The sequence below is a fragment of the Oncorhynchus clarkii genome, unplaced genomic scaffold (assembly GCF_045791955.1).
Source record: "Oncorhynchus clarkii lewisi isolate Uvic-CL-2024 unplaced genomic scaffold, UVic_Ocla_1.0 unplaced_contig_8391_pilon_pilon, whole genome shotgun sequence".
Classification (NCBI taxonomy): domain Eukaryota; kingdom Metazoa; phylum Chordata; class Actinopteri; order Salmoniformes; family Salmonidae; genus Oncorhynchus; species Oncorhynchus clarkii.
Window position 1 is genome coordinate 75,001 of NW_027261155.1, and position 15,000 is coordinate 90,000.

General features: G+C 43.8%; 1 protein-coding gene across 2 annotated transcripts in view; it reads right to left on the minus strand.

The window, feature by feature from the left end:
- The window catches only part of LOC139405487 (vascular endothelial growth factor receptor 3-like), a 267,475-nt gene that overhangs the window by 46,790 nt on the left and 205,685 nt on the right, over positions 1-15,000 (minus strand). For both annotated transcript variants that reach the window (XM_071147825.1, XM_071147823.1), the window contains exons 16-18: positions 13,202-13,333; positions 3,860-3,966; positions 3,136-3,271 (exon numbers count right to left, since the gene is read on the minus strand). In XM_071147825.1, the coding sequence (XP_071003926.1) occupies positions 3,136-3,271; positions 3,860-3,966; positions 13,202-13,333 (375 nt within the window). The remainder of the gene's footprint in view (positions 1-3,135; positions 3,272-3,859; positions 3,967-13,201; positions 13,334-15,000) is intronic.

The window sequence follows — 15,000 nt, forward strand, 5'->3', positions numbered from 1 at the left end:
AAAAGTTAGAATGTAACAATAATTCCAATGTCCAAAGGGTTTGCCATCCATCACTCTGGACGGGACCCCTTGGGACTGTGTGTGTGTTACAGAGCACTGAACAGAGAGTGAACACATCAAACACCATCATCATTACCACTGACTGCTACCCTCATCATCGTCATCAGTAGCAGTCTGGGCTCCAGACCCATTCAACAGGAACAGAGGACACCAGAATGTAACATTCATTAGTTTGGTTGATTATTTTTGCTAACTCACTCACTCATTCTTCAGTTTGTTTATTCTTTCATTCTTTCATTCCTCCATATGCTCCCTCCCTCCATATATCTCTCCCTCCCTCTATCCATCTCTCCCTCCATCTATCCATCTCTCCCCCCCTCTATCCATCTCTCCCTCCCTCTATCTATCTCTCTCTCCCTCCCTCTCTCTATACCTCCATCCATCCTTCCATCCCTCCCTCTCTCTATCTATCTCTCCCTCCCTCTATCCATCTCTCCCTCCCTCTATCCATCTCTCTATCCATCTCTCCCTCCCTCTATCCATCTCTCCCTCCATCTATCAATCTCTCCCCCCCTCTATCCATCTCTCCCTCCCTCTATCTATCTCTCTCTCCCTCCCTTTCTCTATACCTCCATCCATCCTTCCATCCCTCCCTCTCTCTATCCATCTCTCCCTCCCTCTATCCATCTCTCCCTCCCTCTATCTATCTCTCTCTCCCTCCCTCTCTCTATACCTCCATCCATCCTTCTATCCCTCCCTCTATCTATCCATCTCTCCCTCCATCTATCTATCTCTCCCTCCCTCTATCCATCTCTCCCTCCCTCTATCCATCTCTCCCTCCCTCTATCTATCCATCTCTCCCTCCCTCTATCCATCTCTCCCTCCCTCTATCCATCTCGCCCTCCCTCTATCCATCTCTCCCTCCCTCTATCCATCTCTCCCTCTATCTATCCATCTCTCCCTCCCTCTATCCATCTCGCCCTCCCTCTATCCATCTCGCCCTCCATCCATCCATCCATCCATCCATCCATCCATCCATCCATCCCTCCCTCTCTCTATCTCCCCCTCCCTCTATACCTCCATCCATATCTATCTATCTATCTATCTATCTATCTATCTATCTATCTATCTATCTATCTATCTATCTATCTACAGTGCCTTGCGAAAGTATTCGGCCCCCTTGAACTTTGCGACCTTTTGCCACATTTCAGGCTTCAAACATAAAGATATAAAACTGTATTTTTTTGTGAAGAATCAACAACAAGTGGGACACAATCATGAAGTGGAACGACATTTATTGGATATTTCAAACTTTTTTAACAAATCAAAAACTGAAAAATTGGGCGTGCAAAATTATTCAGCCCCTTTACTTTCAGTGCAGCAAACTCTCTCCAGAAGTTCAGTGAGGATCTCTGAATGATCCAATGTTGACCTAAATGACTAATGATGATAAATACAATCCACCTGTGTGTAATCAAGTCTCCGTATAAATGCACCTGCACTGTGATAGTCTCAGAGGTCCGTTAAAAGCGCAGAGAGCATCATGAAGAACAAGGAACACACCAGGCAGGTCCAAGATACTGTTGTGAAGAAGTTTAAAGCCGGATTTGGATACAAAAAGATTTCCCAAGCTTTAAACATCCCAAGGAGCACTGTGCAAGCGATAATATTGAAATGGAAGGAGTATCAGACCACTGCAAATCTACCAAGACTTGGCCGTCCCTCTAAACTTTCAGCTCATACAAGGAGAAGACTGATCAGAGATGTAGCCAAGAGGCCCATGATCACTCTGGATGAACTGCAGAGATCTACAGCTGAGGTGGGAGACTCTGTCCATAGGACAACAACGTATATTGCACAAATCTGGCCTTTATGGAAGAGTGGCAAGAAGAAAGCCATTTCTTAAAGATATCCATAAAAAGTGTCGATTAAAGTTTGCCACAAGCCACCTGGGAGACACACCAAACATGTGGAAGAAGGTGCTCTGGTCAGATGAAACCAAAATTTAACTTTTTGGCAACAATGCAAAACGTTATGTTTGGCGTAAAAGCAACACAGCTGAACACACCATCCCCACTGTCAAACATGGTGGTGGCAGCATCATGGTTTGGGCCTGCTTTTCTTCATCAGGGACAGGGAAGATGGTTAAAATTGATGGGAAGATGGATGGAGCCAAATACAGGACCATTCTGGAAGAAAACCTGATGGAGTCTGCAAAAGACCTGAGACTGGGACGGAGATTTGTCTTCCAACAAGACAATGATCCAAAACATAAAGCAAAATCTACAATGGAATGGTTCAAAAATAAACATATCCAGGTGTTAGAATGGCCAAGTCAAAGTCCAGACCTGAATCCAATCGAGAATCTGTGGAAAGAACTGAAAACTGCTGTTCACAAATGCTCTCCATCCAACCTCACTGAGCTCGAGCTGTTTTGCAAGGAGGAATGGGAAAAAATGTCAGTCTCTCGATGTGCAAAACTGATAGAGACATACCCCAAGCGACTTACAGCTGTAATCGCAGCAAAAGGTGGCGCTACAAAGTATTAACTTAAGGGGGCTGAATAATTTTGCACGCCCAATTTTTCAGTTTTTGATTTGTTAAAAAAGTTTGAAATATCCAATAAATGTCGTTCCACTTCATGATTGTGTCCCACTTGTTGTTGATTCTTCACAAAAAAATACAGTTTTATATCTTTATGTTTGAAGCCTGAAATGTGGCAAAAGGTCGCAAAGTTCAAGGGGGCCGAATACTTTCGCAAGGCACTGTATCTATCTATCTATCTATCTATCTATCTATCTATCTATCTATCTATCTATCTATCTATCTATCTATCTATCTATCTATCTATCTATCTATCTATCTATCTATCTATCCCTCGCTCCCTCCCTGCTGGGGTGGCAGGTAACCTAGTGGTTAGACCGTTGGGCCAGTAACCGAAATGTTGCTGGATCGAATCCCCGAGTTGACAAAGTAAAAATCTGTCGTTCCGCCCCTGAGCAAGGCAGTTAACCCAATGTTCCCTGGGCGCTGAAGACGTGGATGTCAAGGCAATTCCCCCCCACCTCTCTGATTCAAAGGGGGTGGGTTAAAAATATCCCCCTTTATCTATCCCTCCATCCCTCCTCTTCTTACCTAGTCGTAGTTTGTCCACAGATATCTCCCACTGGGAGGAGTCGTACGAGAGGTATTCAAACTGCTCATCCAGAGGAACCTCCCCTGGGTCCATTATGATGGACAGATAGCCTGTCTTTATGTCTGCTGGGTTCACCTGGAGAGAGAGAGGAGAGAGAGAGAGAAGAGGCTCAGTGAAACATGGCCACATTGATGTTGAACATCTCTGTTAGCCATACATGTTGAACCAAACATCTCTATTAGCCATACGTGTTGAACCAAACATCTCTGTTAGCCAAACGTGTTGAACCAAACATCTCTGTTAGCCATACGTGTTGAACCAAACATCTCTGTTAGCCATACATGTTGAACCAAACATCTCTGTTAGCCATACGTGTTGAACCAAACATCTCTGTTAGCCATACGTGTTGAACCAAACATCTCTGTTAGCCATACGTGTTGAACCAAACATCTCTGTTAGCCATACGTGTTGAACCAAACATCTCTGTTAGCCACACGTGTTGAACCAAACATCTCTGTTAGATCGTAGACATACTGACTTTGATATTTCACATAGAGACTTGGGGAATTTGCACCTTGCCTCCTTTCGCCATGTGACTAAAGAGCTGAGGGGGATGTTACAGAGGTGAGGTCAGAGTTCACAGTCACTCTGATTGGAGGAGATCCATGATCTCTTAGAACAGAGAGAGCCTATAGGGAGTTCACAGGGTGTGTGTGTTCTGACCCGTTTGACGTTGCAGAAGATGAGGATGAGTAGAGCGCAGAAGAACACAGCGAAGACGCCTGTCCCGATCAGAATCACGATCTCCACGTTAGCCCTGTCACTGGAACCTGGGATAAACAACAACAACATCAGCCCTGTCACTGGAACCTGGGATAAACAACAACAACATCAGCCCTGTCACTGGAACCTGGGATAAACAACAACAACATCAGCCCTGTCACTGGAACCTGGGATAAACAACAACAACAGCCCTGTCACTGGAACCTGGGATAAACAACAACAACATCAGCCCTGTTACTGGAACCTGGTGAGATAAACAATAACAACATTAGCTATGTCACTGGAACCTGGGATAAACAACAACAACAGCCCTGTCACTGGAACCTGGTGAGATAAACAACAACAACATTAGATATGTCACTGGAACCTGGGATAAACAACAACAACAGCCCTGTCACTGGAACCTGGTGAGATAAACAACAACAACATTAGCCCTGTCACTGGAACCTGGTGAGATAAACAACAACAACATTAGCCCTGTCACTAGAACCTGGTGAGATAAACAATAACAACATTAGCTATGTCACTGGAACCTGGGATAAACAACAACAACATTAGCCCTGTCACTGGAAACTGGGATAAACTACAACAACATTAGCCCTGTCACTGGAACCTGGGATAAACAACAACAACATCAGCCCTGTTACTGGAACCTGGTGAGATAAACAATAACAACATTAGCTATGTCACTGGAACCTGGGATAAACAACAACAACAGCCCTGTCACTGGAACCTGGTGAGATAAACAACAACAACATTAGATATGTCACTGGAACCTGGGATAAACAACAACAACAGCCCTGTCACTGGAACCTGGTGAGATAAACAACAACAACATTAGCCCTGTCACTAGAACCTGGTGAGATAAACAATAACAACATTAGCTATGTCACTGGAACCTGGGATAAACAACAACAACATTAGCCCTGTCACTGGAAACTGGGATAAACTACAACAACATTAGCCCTGTCACTGGAACCTGGTGAGATAAACAACAACAGCATTAGCACTGTCACTGGAACCTGGGATAAACAACAACAACATTAGCCCTGTCACTGGAACCTGGTGAGATAAACAACAACAACATCAGCCCTGTCACTGGAACCTGGTGAGATAAACAACAACAACATTAGCCCTGTCACTGGAACCTGGGATAAACAACAACATTAGCCCTGTCACTGGAACCTGGTGAGATAAATGGAACCTGGAGGGATGAATGGAACCTGGAGGGATGAATGGAACCTGGAGGGATGAATGAAACCTGGAGGGATGAATGGAACCTGGAGGGATGAATGAAACCTGGAGGGATGAATGGAACCTGGAGGGATGAATGAAACCTAGAGGGATGAATGAAACCTGAAGGGATGAATGGAACCTGGAGGGATGAATGGAACCTGGAGGGATGAATGGAACCTGGAGGGATGAATGGAACCTAGGGGGATGAATGGAACCTGGAGGGGAACCTGGAGGGATAAATTCAACCTGGAGGGATAAATGGAACCTGGAGGGGGAACTTGGAGGGATAAATGGAACCTGGGGGGATGAATGGAACCTGGAGGGATAAATTGAACCTGGAGGGGAACCTGGAGGGATAAATGGAACCTGGAGGGGAACCTGGAGGGATAAAAGGAACCTGGGGGGATGAATGGAACCTGGAGGGATAAATGCAACCTGGAGGGATAAATGGAACAGAATAATAACCTGAATCATGTATCATCAGCTAGCCCACTGAATAATAACCTGAATAATTTATCATCAGCTAGCCGGCAGGTAGCCTAGTGATTAGAGTGTAGAGGTGGCAGGTAGCCTAGTGGTTAGAGTGTAGAGGAGGCAGGTAGCCTAGTGATTAGAGTGTAGAGGTGGCAGGTAGCCTAGTGATTAGAGTGTAGAGGTGGCAGGTAGCCTAGTGATTAGAGTGTAGAGGTGGCAGGTAGCCTAGTGATTAGAGTGTAGAGGTGGCAGGTAGCCTAGTGATTAGAGTGTAGAGGTGGCAGGTAGCCTAGTGATTAGAGTGTAGGGGAGGCAGGTAGCCTAGTGATTAGAGTGTAGAGGAGGCAGGTAGCCTAGTGATTAGAGTGTAAAGGTGGCAGGTAGCCTAGTGATTAGAGTGTAGAGGGGGCAGGTAGCCTAGTGGTTAGAGTGTAGAGGTGGCAGGTAGCCTAGTGATTAGAGTGTAGAGGTGGCAGGTAGCCTAGTGATTAGAGTGTAGAGGTGGCAGGTAGCCTAGTGATTAGAGTGTAGAGGTGGCAGGTAGCCTAGTGATTAGAGTGTAGAGGTGGCAGGTAGCCTAGTGATTAGAGTGTAGGGGAGGCAGGTAGCCTAGTGATTAGAGTGTAGAGGAGGCAGGTAGCCTAGTGATTAGAGTGTAAAGGTGGCAGGTAGCCTAGTGATTAGAGTGTAGAGGTGGCAGGTACCCTAGTGATTAGAGTGTAGAGGTGGCAGGTAGCCTAGTGGTTAGAGCGTAGAGACGGCAGGTAGTCTAGTAGTTAGAGTGTAGAGGTGGCAGGAATCCTAGTGATTAGAGTGTAGGGGAGGCAGGTAGCCTAGTGGTTAGAGTGTAGGGGTGGCAGGTAGCCTAGTGGTTAGAGCGTAGAGGCGGCAGGTAGCCTAGTGATTAGAGCATAGAGGCGGCAGGTATCCTAGTGATTAGAGCGTAGAGGCGCCAGGTAGCCTAGTGGTTAGAGCGTAGAGGCGGCAGGTAGCCTAGTGGTTAGAGTGTAGAGGCGGCAGGTAGCCTAGTGGTTAGAGTGTAGAGGTGGCAGGTAGCCTAGTGATTAGAGCGTAGAGGTGGCAGGTAGCCTAGTGGTTAGAGTGTAGAGGTGGCAGGTAGCCTAGTGATTAGAGTGTAGAGGAGGCAGGTAGCCTAGTGATTAGAGCGTAGAGGCGGCAGGTAGCCTAGTGATTAGAGCGTGGAGGCGCCAGGTAGCCTAGTGGTTAGAGCGTAGAGGCGGCAGGTAGCCTAGTGGTTAGAGTGTTGGACTAGTAACCAGAAGGTTGCAAGATTGAATCCCTGAGCTGACAAGGGTAAAAATCTGTCATTCTGCCCCTGAACAGGCAGTTAACCCACGGTTCCTAGGCCGTCATTGGAAATAAGAGTTTGTTCTTAACTGACTTGCCTAGTTAAATAAAGGTTTAAAAAATATATATATTATAATAATAAGTTAAATCATTCATCACTGTGTATCTGATATCTAATATCTGTTCTCAATGACATGAAGCAATACACTGGACCTGCTATACCATCTACAGTATACCATCTATACCATCTATACCATCTATATCATCTATACCATCTATATCATCTATACCATCTATATAATCTATACCATCTATACCATCTATACCATCTATATAATCTATACCATCTATACCATCTACAGTATACCATCTATACCATCTATACCATCTATATCATCTATATCATCTATACCATCTATACCATCTATATAATCTATACCATCTATACCATCTACAGTATATAATCTATACCATCTATACCATCTATATCATCTATATCATCTATACCATCTATACCATCTATATAATCTATACCATCTATACCATCTACAGTATACCATCTATACCATCTATACCATCTATATCATCTATATCATCTATACCATCTATACCAGCTATATAATCTATACCATCTACAGTATACCATCTATACCATCTATACCATCTACAGTATACCATCTATACCATCTATACCATCTATATCATCTATACCATCTATACCATCTATACCATCTATATCATCTATACCATCTATACCATCTATATAATCTATACCATCTATACCATCTACAGTATACCATCTATACCATCTATACCATCTACAGTATACCATCTATACCATCTATACCATCTACACCATCTATATCATCTATATCATCTATAGTATATCATCTATACCATCTATATCATCTATAACATCTACAGTATACCATCTATACCATCTACAGTATACCATCTATACCATCTATACCATCTATACCATCTATACCATCTACAGTATACCATCTATACCATCTACAGTATACCATCTACACCATCTACAGTATACCATCTATACCATATATATCATCTATATCATCTACAGTATATCATCTATACCATCTATACCATCTATATAATCTATATCTACAGTATACCATCTATACCATCTATATCATCTATACCATCTATACCATCTACAGTATACCACCTATACAATCTATACCATCTATACCATCTACAGTATACCATCTATACCATCTATATAATCTATACCATCTACAGTATACCATCTATATCATATATACCATCTACAGTATACCATCTATACCATCTATATAATCTATAACATCTATACCATCTATACCATCTATATCATCTAAACCATCTATATAATCTATACCATCTGGACCTTCTATACCATCTACAGTATACCATCTATACCATCTATACCATCTATACCATCTACAGTATACCATCTATACCATCTATATCATCTATACCATCTACAGTATACCATCTATACCATCTATATCATCTATACCATCTACAGTTTACCATCTATACCATCTATATCATCTATACCATCTACAGTATACAATCTATACCATCTATATAATCTATAACATCTATACCATCTATATCATCTATACTATCTATATCATCTATACCATCTACAGTATACCATCTATACCATCTATATAATCTATATCATCTATACCATCTATATAATCTATACCATCTATACCATCTATATCATTTATACCATCTATATCATCTATACCATCTATATCATCTATACCATCTATACCATCTATACCATCTATACCATCTATATCATCTATATAATCTATACCATCTATATCATCTATATCATCTATACCATCTATATCATCTATATCAACTATACCATCTATATCATCTATACCATCTATACCATATATATCATCTATACCATCTATACCATCTATATCATCTATACCATCTATATCATCTATACCATCTATATTATCTATACCATCTACAGTATACCATCTATATCATCTATACCATCTACAGTATATCATCTATATCATCTATATCATCTATACCATCTACAGTATACCATTTATATCATCTATACCATCTGGACCTGCTATACCATCTATACCATCTATATCATCTACACCATCTATAACATCTATACCATCTACAGTATACCATCTATACCATCTATATCATCTATACCATCTACAGTATACCATCTATACCATCTATATCATCTATACCATCTACAGTATACCATCTATATCATCTATACCATCTGGACCTGCTATACCATCTGTACCATCAATATCATCTACATCATCTATATCATCTATACCATCTACAGTATACCATCTATACCATCTATATCATCTATACCATCTACAGTATACCATCTATACCATCTATATCATCTATACCATCTACAGTATACCATCTATATCATCTATACCATCTGGACCTGCTATACCATCTATACCATCTGGACCTGCTATACCATCTGGACCTGCTATACCATCTATATCATCTATACCATCTACAGTATACCATCTACAATATAACATCTGGCCCTGCTATGCCATCTATATAATCTATATCATCTATACCTGCTATGCCAGCTATATCATCTGGAGCTGCTATACCATCTATACCATCTGGACCTGCTATACCATCTATACCATCTGGACCTGCTATACCATCTATACCATCTATACCATCTGGACCTGCTATACCATCTATACCATCTGGACCTGCTATACCAGCTATATCATCTATAACATCTGGACCTGCTATACCATCTATACCATCTGGACCTGCTATACCATCTATACCATCTGGACCATCTGGACCATCTATACCATCTAGACCATCTATACCATCATTACCATCTGGACCATCTGGACCATCTATACCATCTGGACCATCTATACCATCTGGACCATCTATACCATCTGGACCTGCTATACCATCTGGACCATCTATACCATCTGGACCATCTATACCATCTGGACCTGCTATACCATCTATACCATCTATACCATCTGGACCTGCTATACCATCTATATAATCTATAACATCTGGACCTGCTATATCATCTATATAATCTATAACATCTGGACCTGCTATACCATCTATACCATCTGGACCTGCTATACCATCTATATAATCTATAACATCTGGAGCTGCTATACCATCTATATAATCTATAACATCTGGAGCTGCTATACCATCTATACCACATATGTCAGAGTCAAGGCCCGCGGGCCGGATGAAGGTTTTTTACGGCCCCTGGGATGATCTTGATTTATTATTAGAACCGGCCCGCAGCAAGCCGGCAGCCCGCAGATCTTTTACACGCACCAATACTACATTTCCCACAATGCAAAGGTGACGCACCGAGCAGTAGGCTGCTTCATTTCAATATTTATTGGCACAGCAGTCGTCAGCATCACAGTAAAATTAACTTTCAGATACCCATCAAAAATGGCAAAACGGAAGGTGGATACTGAGAACCGGGGGTTTCAAACAAGGTGGGAGTCGGAGTATATGTTCACGAAGGTAGCTGGAAAACCTGTGTGTCTTCTGTGTGGAGAAAGTGTGGCGGTACTGAAAGAGTATAATCTGAGACGACATTATGAAACGAAACACGCGGACACACACGCGGACGCAACTGTCAAGGCCAGTTTTATTTTGGCAGAAGAGATCGCTAAATCAGCCCGGCCATTTACGGAGGGGGATTTCATCAAAAACTGCATGATTAAAGTTTGTGACGAAGTTTGCCCAGAAAAAAGGCAACTCTTTTTAAATGTGAGTCTGAGCAGAAACACCATTGCCGAGAGAGTAGACCAGTTGTCCATCAATCTAAAAGAGCAGCTTGTGAAAAAGGGAAAAGATTTTATTGCATATTCCTTGGCTGTGGATGAGAGCACCGACATTTCTGACATTGCCCAGTTGTCAATTTTCATCCGCGGAGTGGACTCCAACCTAAGCGTGACAGAGGAGTTTTTGGCTTTACGTCCTATGCATGGCACAACTACGGGGCATGATTTGTATGAAGAGGTGTCAAGATGTGTAAATGAGATGGAGCTGCCTTGGGAAAAACTCGTGGGTTTGACAACCGACGGAGCACCTGCGATGTGTGGACACAGGAGCGGACTGGTGGCGAAGATACGGGAAAAGATGCAAGAGGAAAACGCGACAGGTGAGCTGACAGCTTATCATTGTATCATACACCAGGAAGCGTTGTGCGGTAAAGCCTTGAAAATGGAGCATGTAATGAGCATCATCACGCGCACAGTTAACTTTATCAGAGCCAAAGGTTTGAATCACCGCCAGTTCAAGGCATTTCTGACGGAGTTAGAAACGGAGCATGGTGATTTGCCTTATCACACAGAGGTGCGATGGCTAAGCCAGGGAAAGGTGCTTCAAAGATGTTTCGAGCTTCGTGAGGAGATTTGTCTGTTCTTGGACAGCAAAGGGAAAGACACAACACAACTCCGAGACGAAATGTTTCTGTGTGAAATGGCTTTTCTGTGTGACATTACGAGTCATCTGAATGCAATAAACTTGCAGCTGCAGGGTCGGGATCGTGTCATCTCTGATATGTACAGTACAGTGAAGGCATTTAAAACCAAACTGACTCTGTGGGAGACGCAGATGCGGAAAGAAAATTTGAGCCACTTTCCCAGCTGCCAGACCATGAAAGAGAAGCTCTCTACCAGTGCGTTCCCGAGCACACAGTTGGCTGATAAAATAGGTATGCTTGCCGCTGACTTTCGACGCCGATTTGCTGACTTTGAAGCACAAAAAAGCAGGTTGGAACTGCTCGGTAACCCATTTGCTGTTGACGTGGAAAGCTCACCACCAAACCTCCAAATGGAGTTGATTGACCTCCAATGCAATGATGCACTGAGGGCAAAATATGCGGCAGTGGGTGCTGCGGAGTTCGCCCGTTTCCTCCCCGGCACAATGCCCCAGCTGCGCATCCAGGCTGCTCAAACGTTGTCTATGTTTGGCAGCACATACCTGTGTGAACAACTGTTTTCTTTGATGAACCTGAACAAAACATCACACAGAAGTCGACTTACTGCTGAACACCTCCACTCAATTCTGAGGATTTCTTCAGCTCAGAGCCTTACCCCGAACATTGATGAACTTGTGGAAAAGATGGGACACCACCAAGTATCACCCTCAACCTCAAACAAGTGAACATTACTGTGCAATCACATATTTAGAGTTTTTACTCAGTTCAAGTTTAAAAGTTAAAATTTAATATTTGTTTTCACTGCATGTTACTTCTCCTTAAACAAAGTGTTGTTTTTGATTAATAGATTTTTGCACTTTATTTTTTTGTATTTCAATCCAATTATATTTTAACAATATTTCAGTTGAGTGGATGATAGAAAATTGCTATTATTGTTTTTTCTTTGAAGTAAATTTAGCCCACTTTTGCTAAAATAGAAAATATAGTCTACTGATGGTGCCTTGAATACCGGTTTCTTTCATTTAATGTTCATGTTATGGGGATATTTATATAAAGGAAATTTGTCTTTTGTGTCTGTTGAAAATTAAAGATTACTGACAGAGCCATAAGAAAATATTGCTTTATTTATCTGATCATATTGTAATATATTTGTTAGGTTTTCAGTAGGTTCAATTAGGTTCACTAGACTATATGCGTCATTTAAACATTTTTCAATGAACATTCGAACAGTCCGGCCCTCGTCTTGTAGCTGATTTTTTTATTTGGCCCTCCGTCCATTTGACTTTGACACCCCTGATCTATACCATCTGGACCTGCTATACCATCTATACCATCTGGACCTGCTATACCATCTATATCATCTATAACATCTGGACCTGCTATACCATCTATACCATCTGGACCTGCTATACCATCTATACCATCTATACCATCTGGACCTGCTATACCATCTAAACCATCTATTTGATCTGGACCTGCTCGACCATCTATACCATCTGGACCATCTGGACCATCTATACCATCTAGACCATCCATACCATCTGGACCATCTATACCATCTGGACCATCTATACCATCTGGACCTGCTATACCATCTGGACCTGCTATACCATCTGCTAAAAAAGTGTACACAACTAATTAACTTTGATTGAGCTGTTTTAAGAAATAGAAGGAAGCATAGAAGAAGATTAGAGAGGAAAATAGAAGGACACTGTTGTTGGAGACAGAGGAAGGTGTGGACGCAGATGTTTGTGTGTGTGTGTGTGTTCCTGTCTCACCCAGCACTGTGACGGCAGCGGAGGAGTGTGCGCAGCCCCTCTGATTACAGGCGGTGCAGGTGTAGAGACCGGCGTCCTCTTCTCTGACTCGCTGGATACTCAAAGTCCTGTTGGCGTCCTGTAGCTGCAGTCCTACACACACACACACACACACACACACACACACACACACACACACACACACACACACACACACACACACACACACACACACACACACACACACACACACACACACACACACAGCTGTCAATCACTGACACAAACACACACACACCACTCTGACAAACACACACACACACACCACTCTGACAAACACACACACACACACCACTCTGACAAACACACACACACACACCACTCTGACAAATACACACACACATACACTCACCTAGTCTTGCTTGTCTGCTAACCTGACAACTACTCAGATTGATGTAGCCAGCCCAGCCAATCCTCCTCCCACCTCCCTCCCTCCCTCCCCCTCTCTTTCGTCTCCCTCTCTATCACTCTATCTCTCATTCTCTCCACATGTCATGTGTTTAATGTCTCCAAAGTACAAGTCCCCAGCTGTCTGTAACCCTGCCAGGTTGTCACTCAATCCGACCCTGTGACCTCTAATGCCTCAAAGACACACTGTGGAAGCTGATGTCTCATGTCTTCAGCTACAGGTGTGTGTGTGTGTGTGTGTGTGTGTGTGTGTGTGTGTGTGTGTGTGTGTGTGTGTGTGTGTGTGTGTGTGTGTGTGTGTGTGTGTGTGTGTGTGTGTGTGTGTGTGTGTGTGTGTGTGTGTTTGTCGCTCAGGTGTTAGTGTCCTCCCAGGTATGTGCTGTAGGGTGACATTATCCCTGTGTGATTGACAGGGCTGCTTGAGTGTCTATTCCTTTACCCAGAAGGAGGAGAGGAAGAGGAAAGAGGGAGAAAGGGAGACACATGGAGAGAGGGAGACACAGGGAGAGAGAGGGAGACACAGGGAGAGAGGGAGATGCAGGGAGAGAGGGAGACACAGGGAGAGAGAGGGAGAGAGAGGGAGAGAGGGAGACACAGGGAGAGAGAGGGAGACAGGGAGACACAGGGAGACACAGGGAGAGAGGGAGACACAGGGAGAGAGAGGGAGACACAGGGAGAGAGAGGGAGACACAGGGAGAGAGAGGGAGACACAGGGAGAGAGAGGGAGACACAGGGAGAGAGAGGGAGACACAGGGAGAGAGGGAGACACAGGGAGAGAGAGGGAGACACAGGGAGAGAGGGAGACACAGGGAGAGAGAGGGAGACACAGGGAGAGAGAGGGAGACACAGGGAGAGAGAGGGAGACACAGGGAGAGAGGGAGACACAGGGAGAGAGAGGGAGACAGAGGGAGAGAGGGAGATGCAGGGAGAGAGGGAGACACAGGGAGAGAGAGGGAGACAGAGGGAGACACAGGGAGAGAGAGGGAGACACAGGAAGAGAGAGGGAGACACAGGGAGAGAGGGAGACACAGGGAGAGAGAGGGAGACACAGGGAGAGAGGGAGACAGAGGGAGAGAGGGAGAGAGGGAGATGCAGGGAGAGAGGCAGACACAGGGAGAGAGAGGGAGACATAGGGAGAGAGGGAGATGCAGGGAGAGAAAGGGAGAAAGAGGGAGAGAGGGAAACAGAGGGAGAGAGGGAGACGCAGGGAGAGAGAGGGAGAGAGAGGGAGACAGAGGGAGACAGAGGGAGAGAGGGAGACGCAGGGAGACGCAGGGAGACAGAGGGAGACAGAAGGAGAGAGGGAGACAGAGATAGACAGAAGGAGAGAGGGAGGAAGATCATCGACTTCG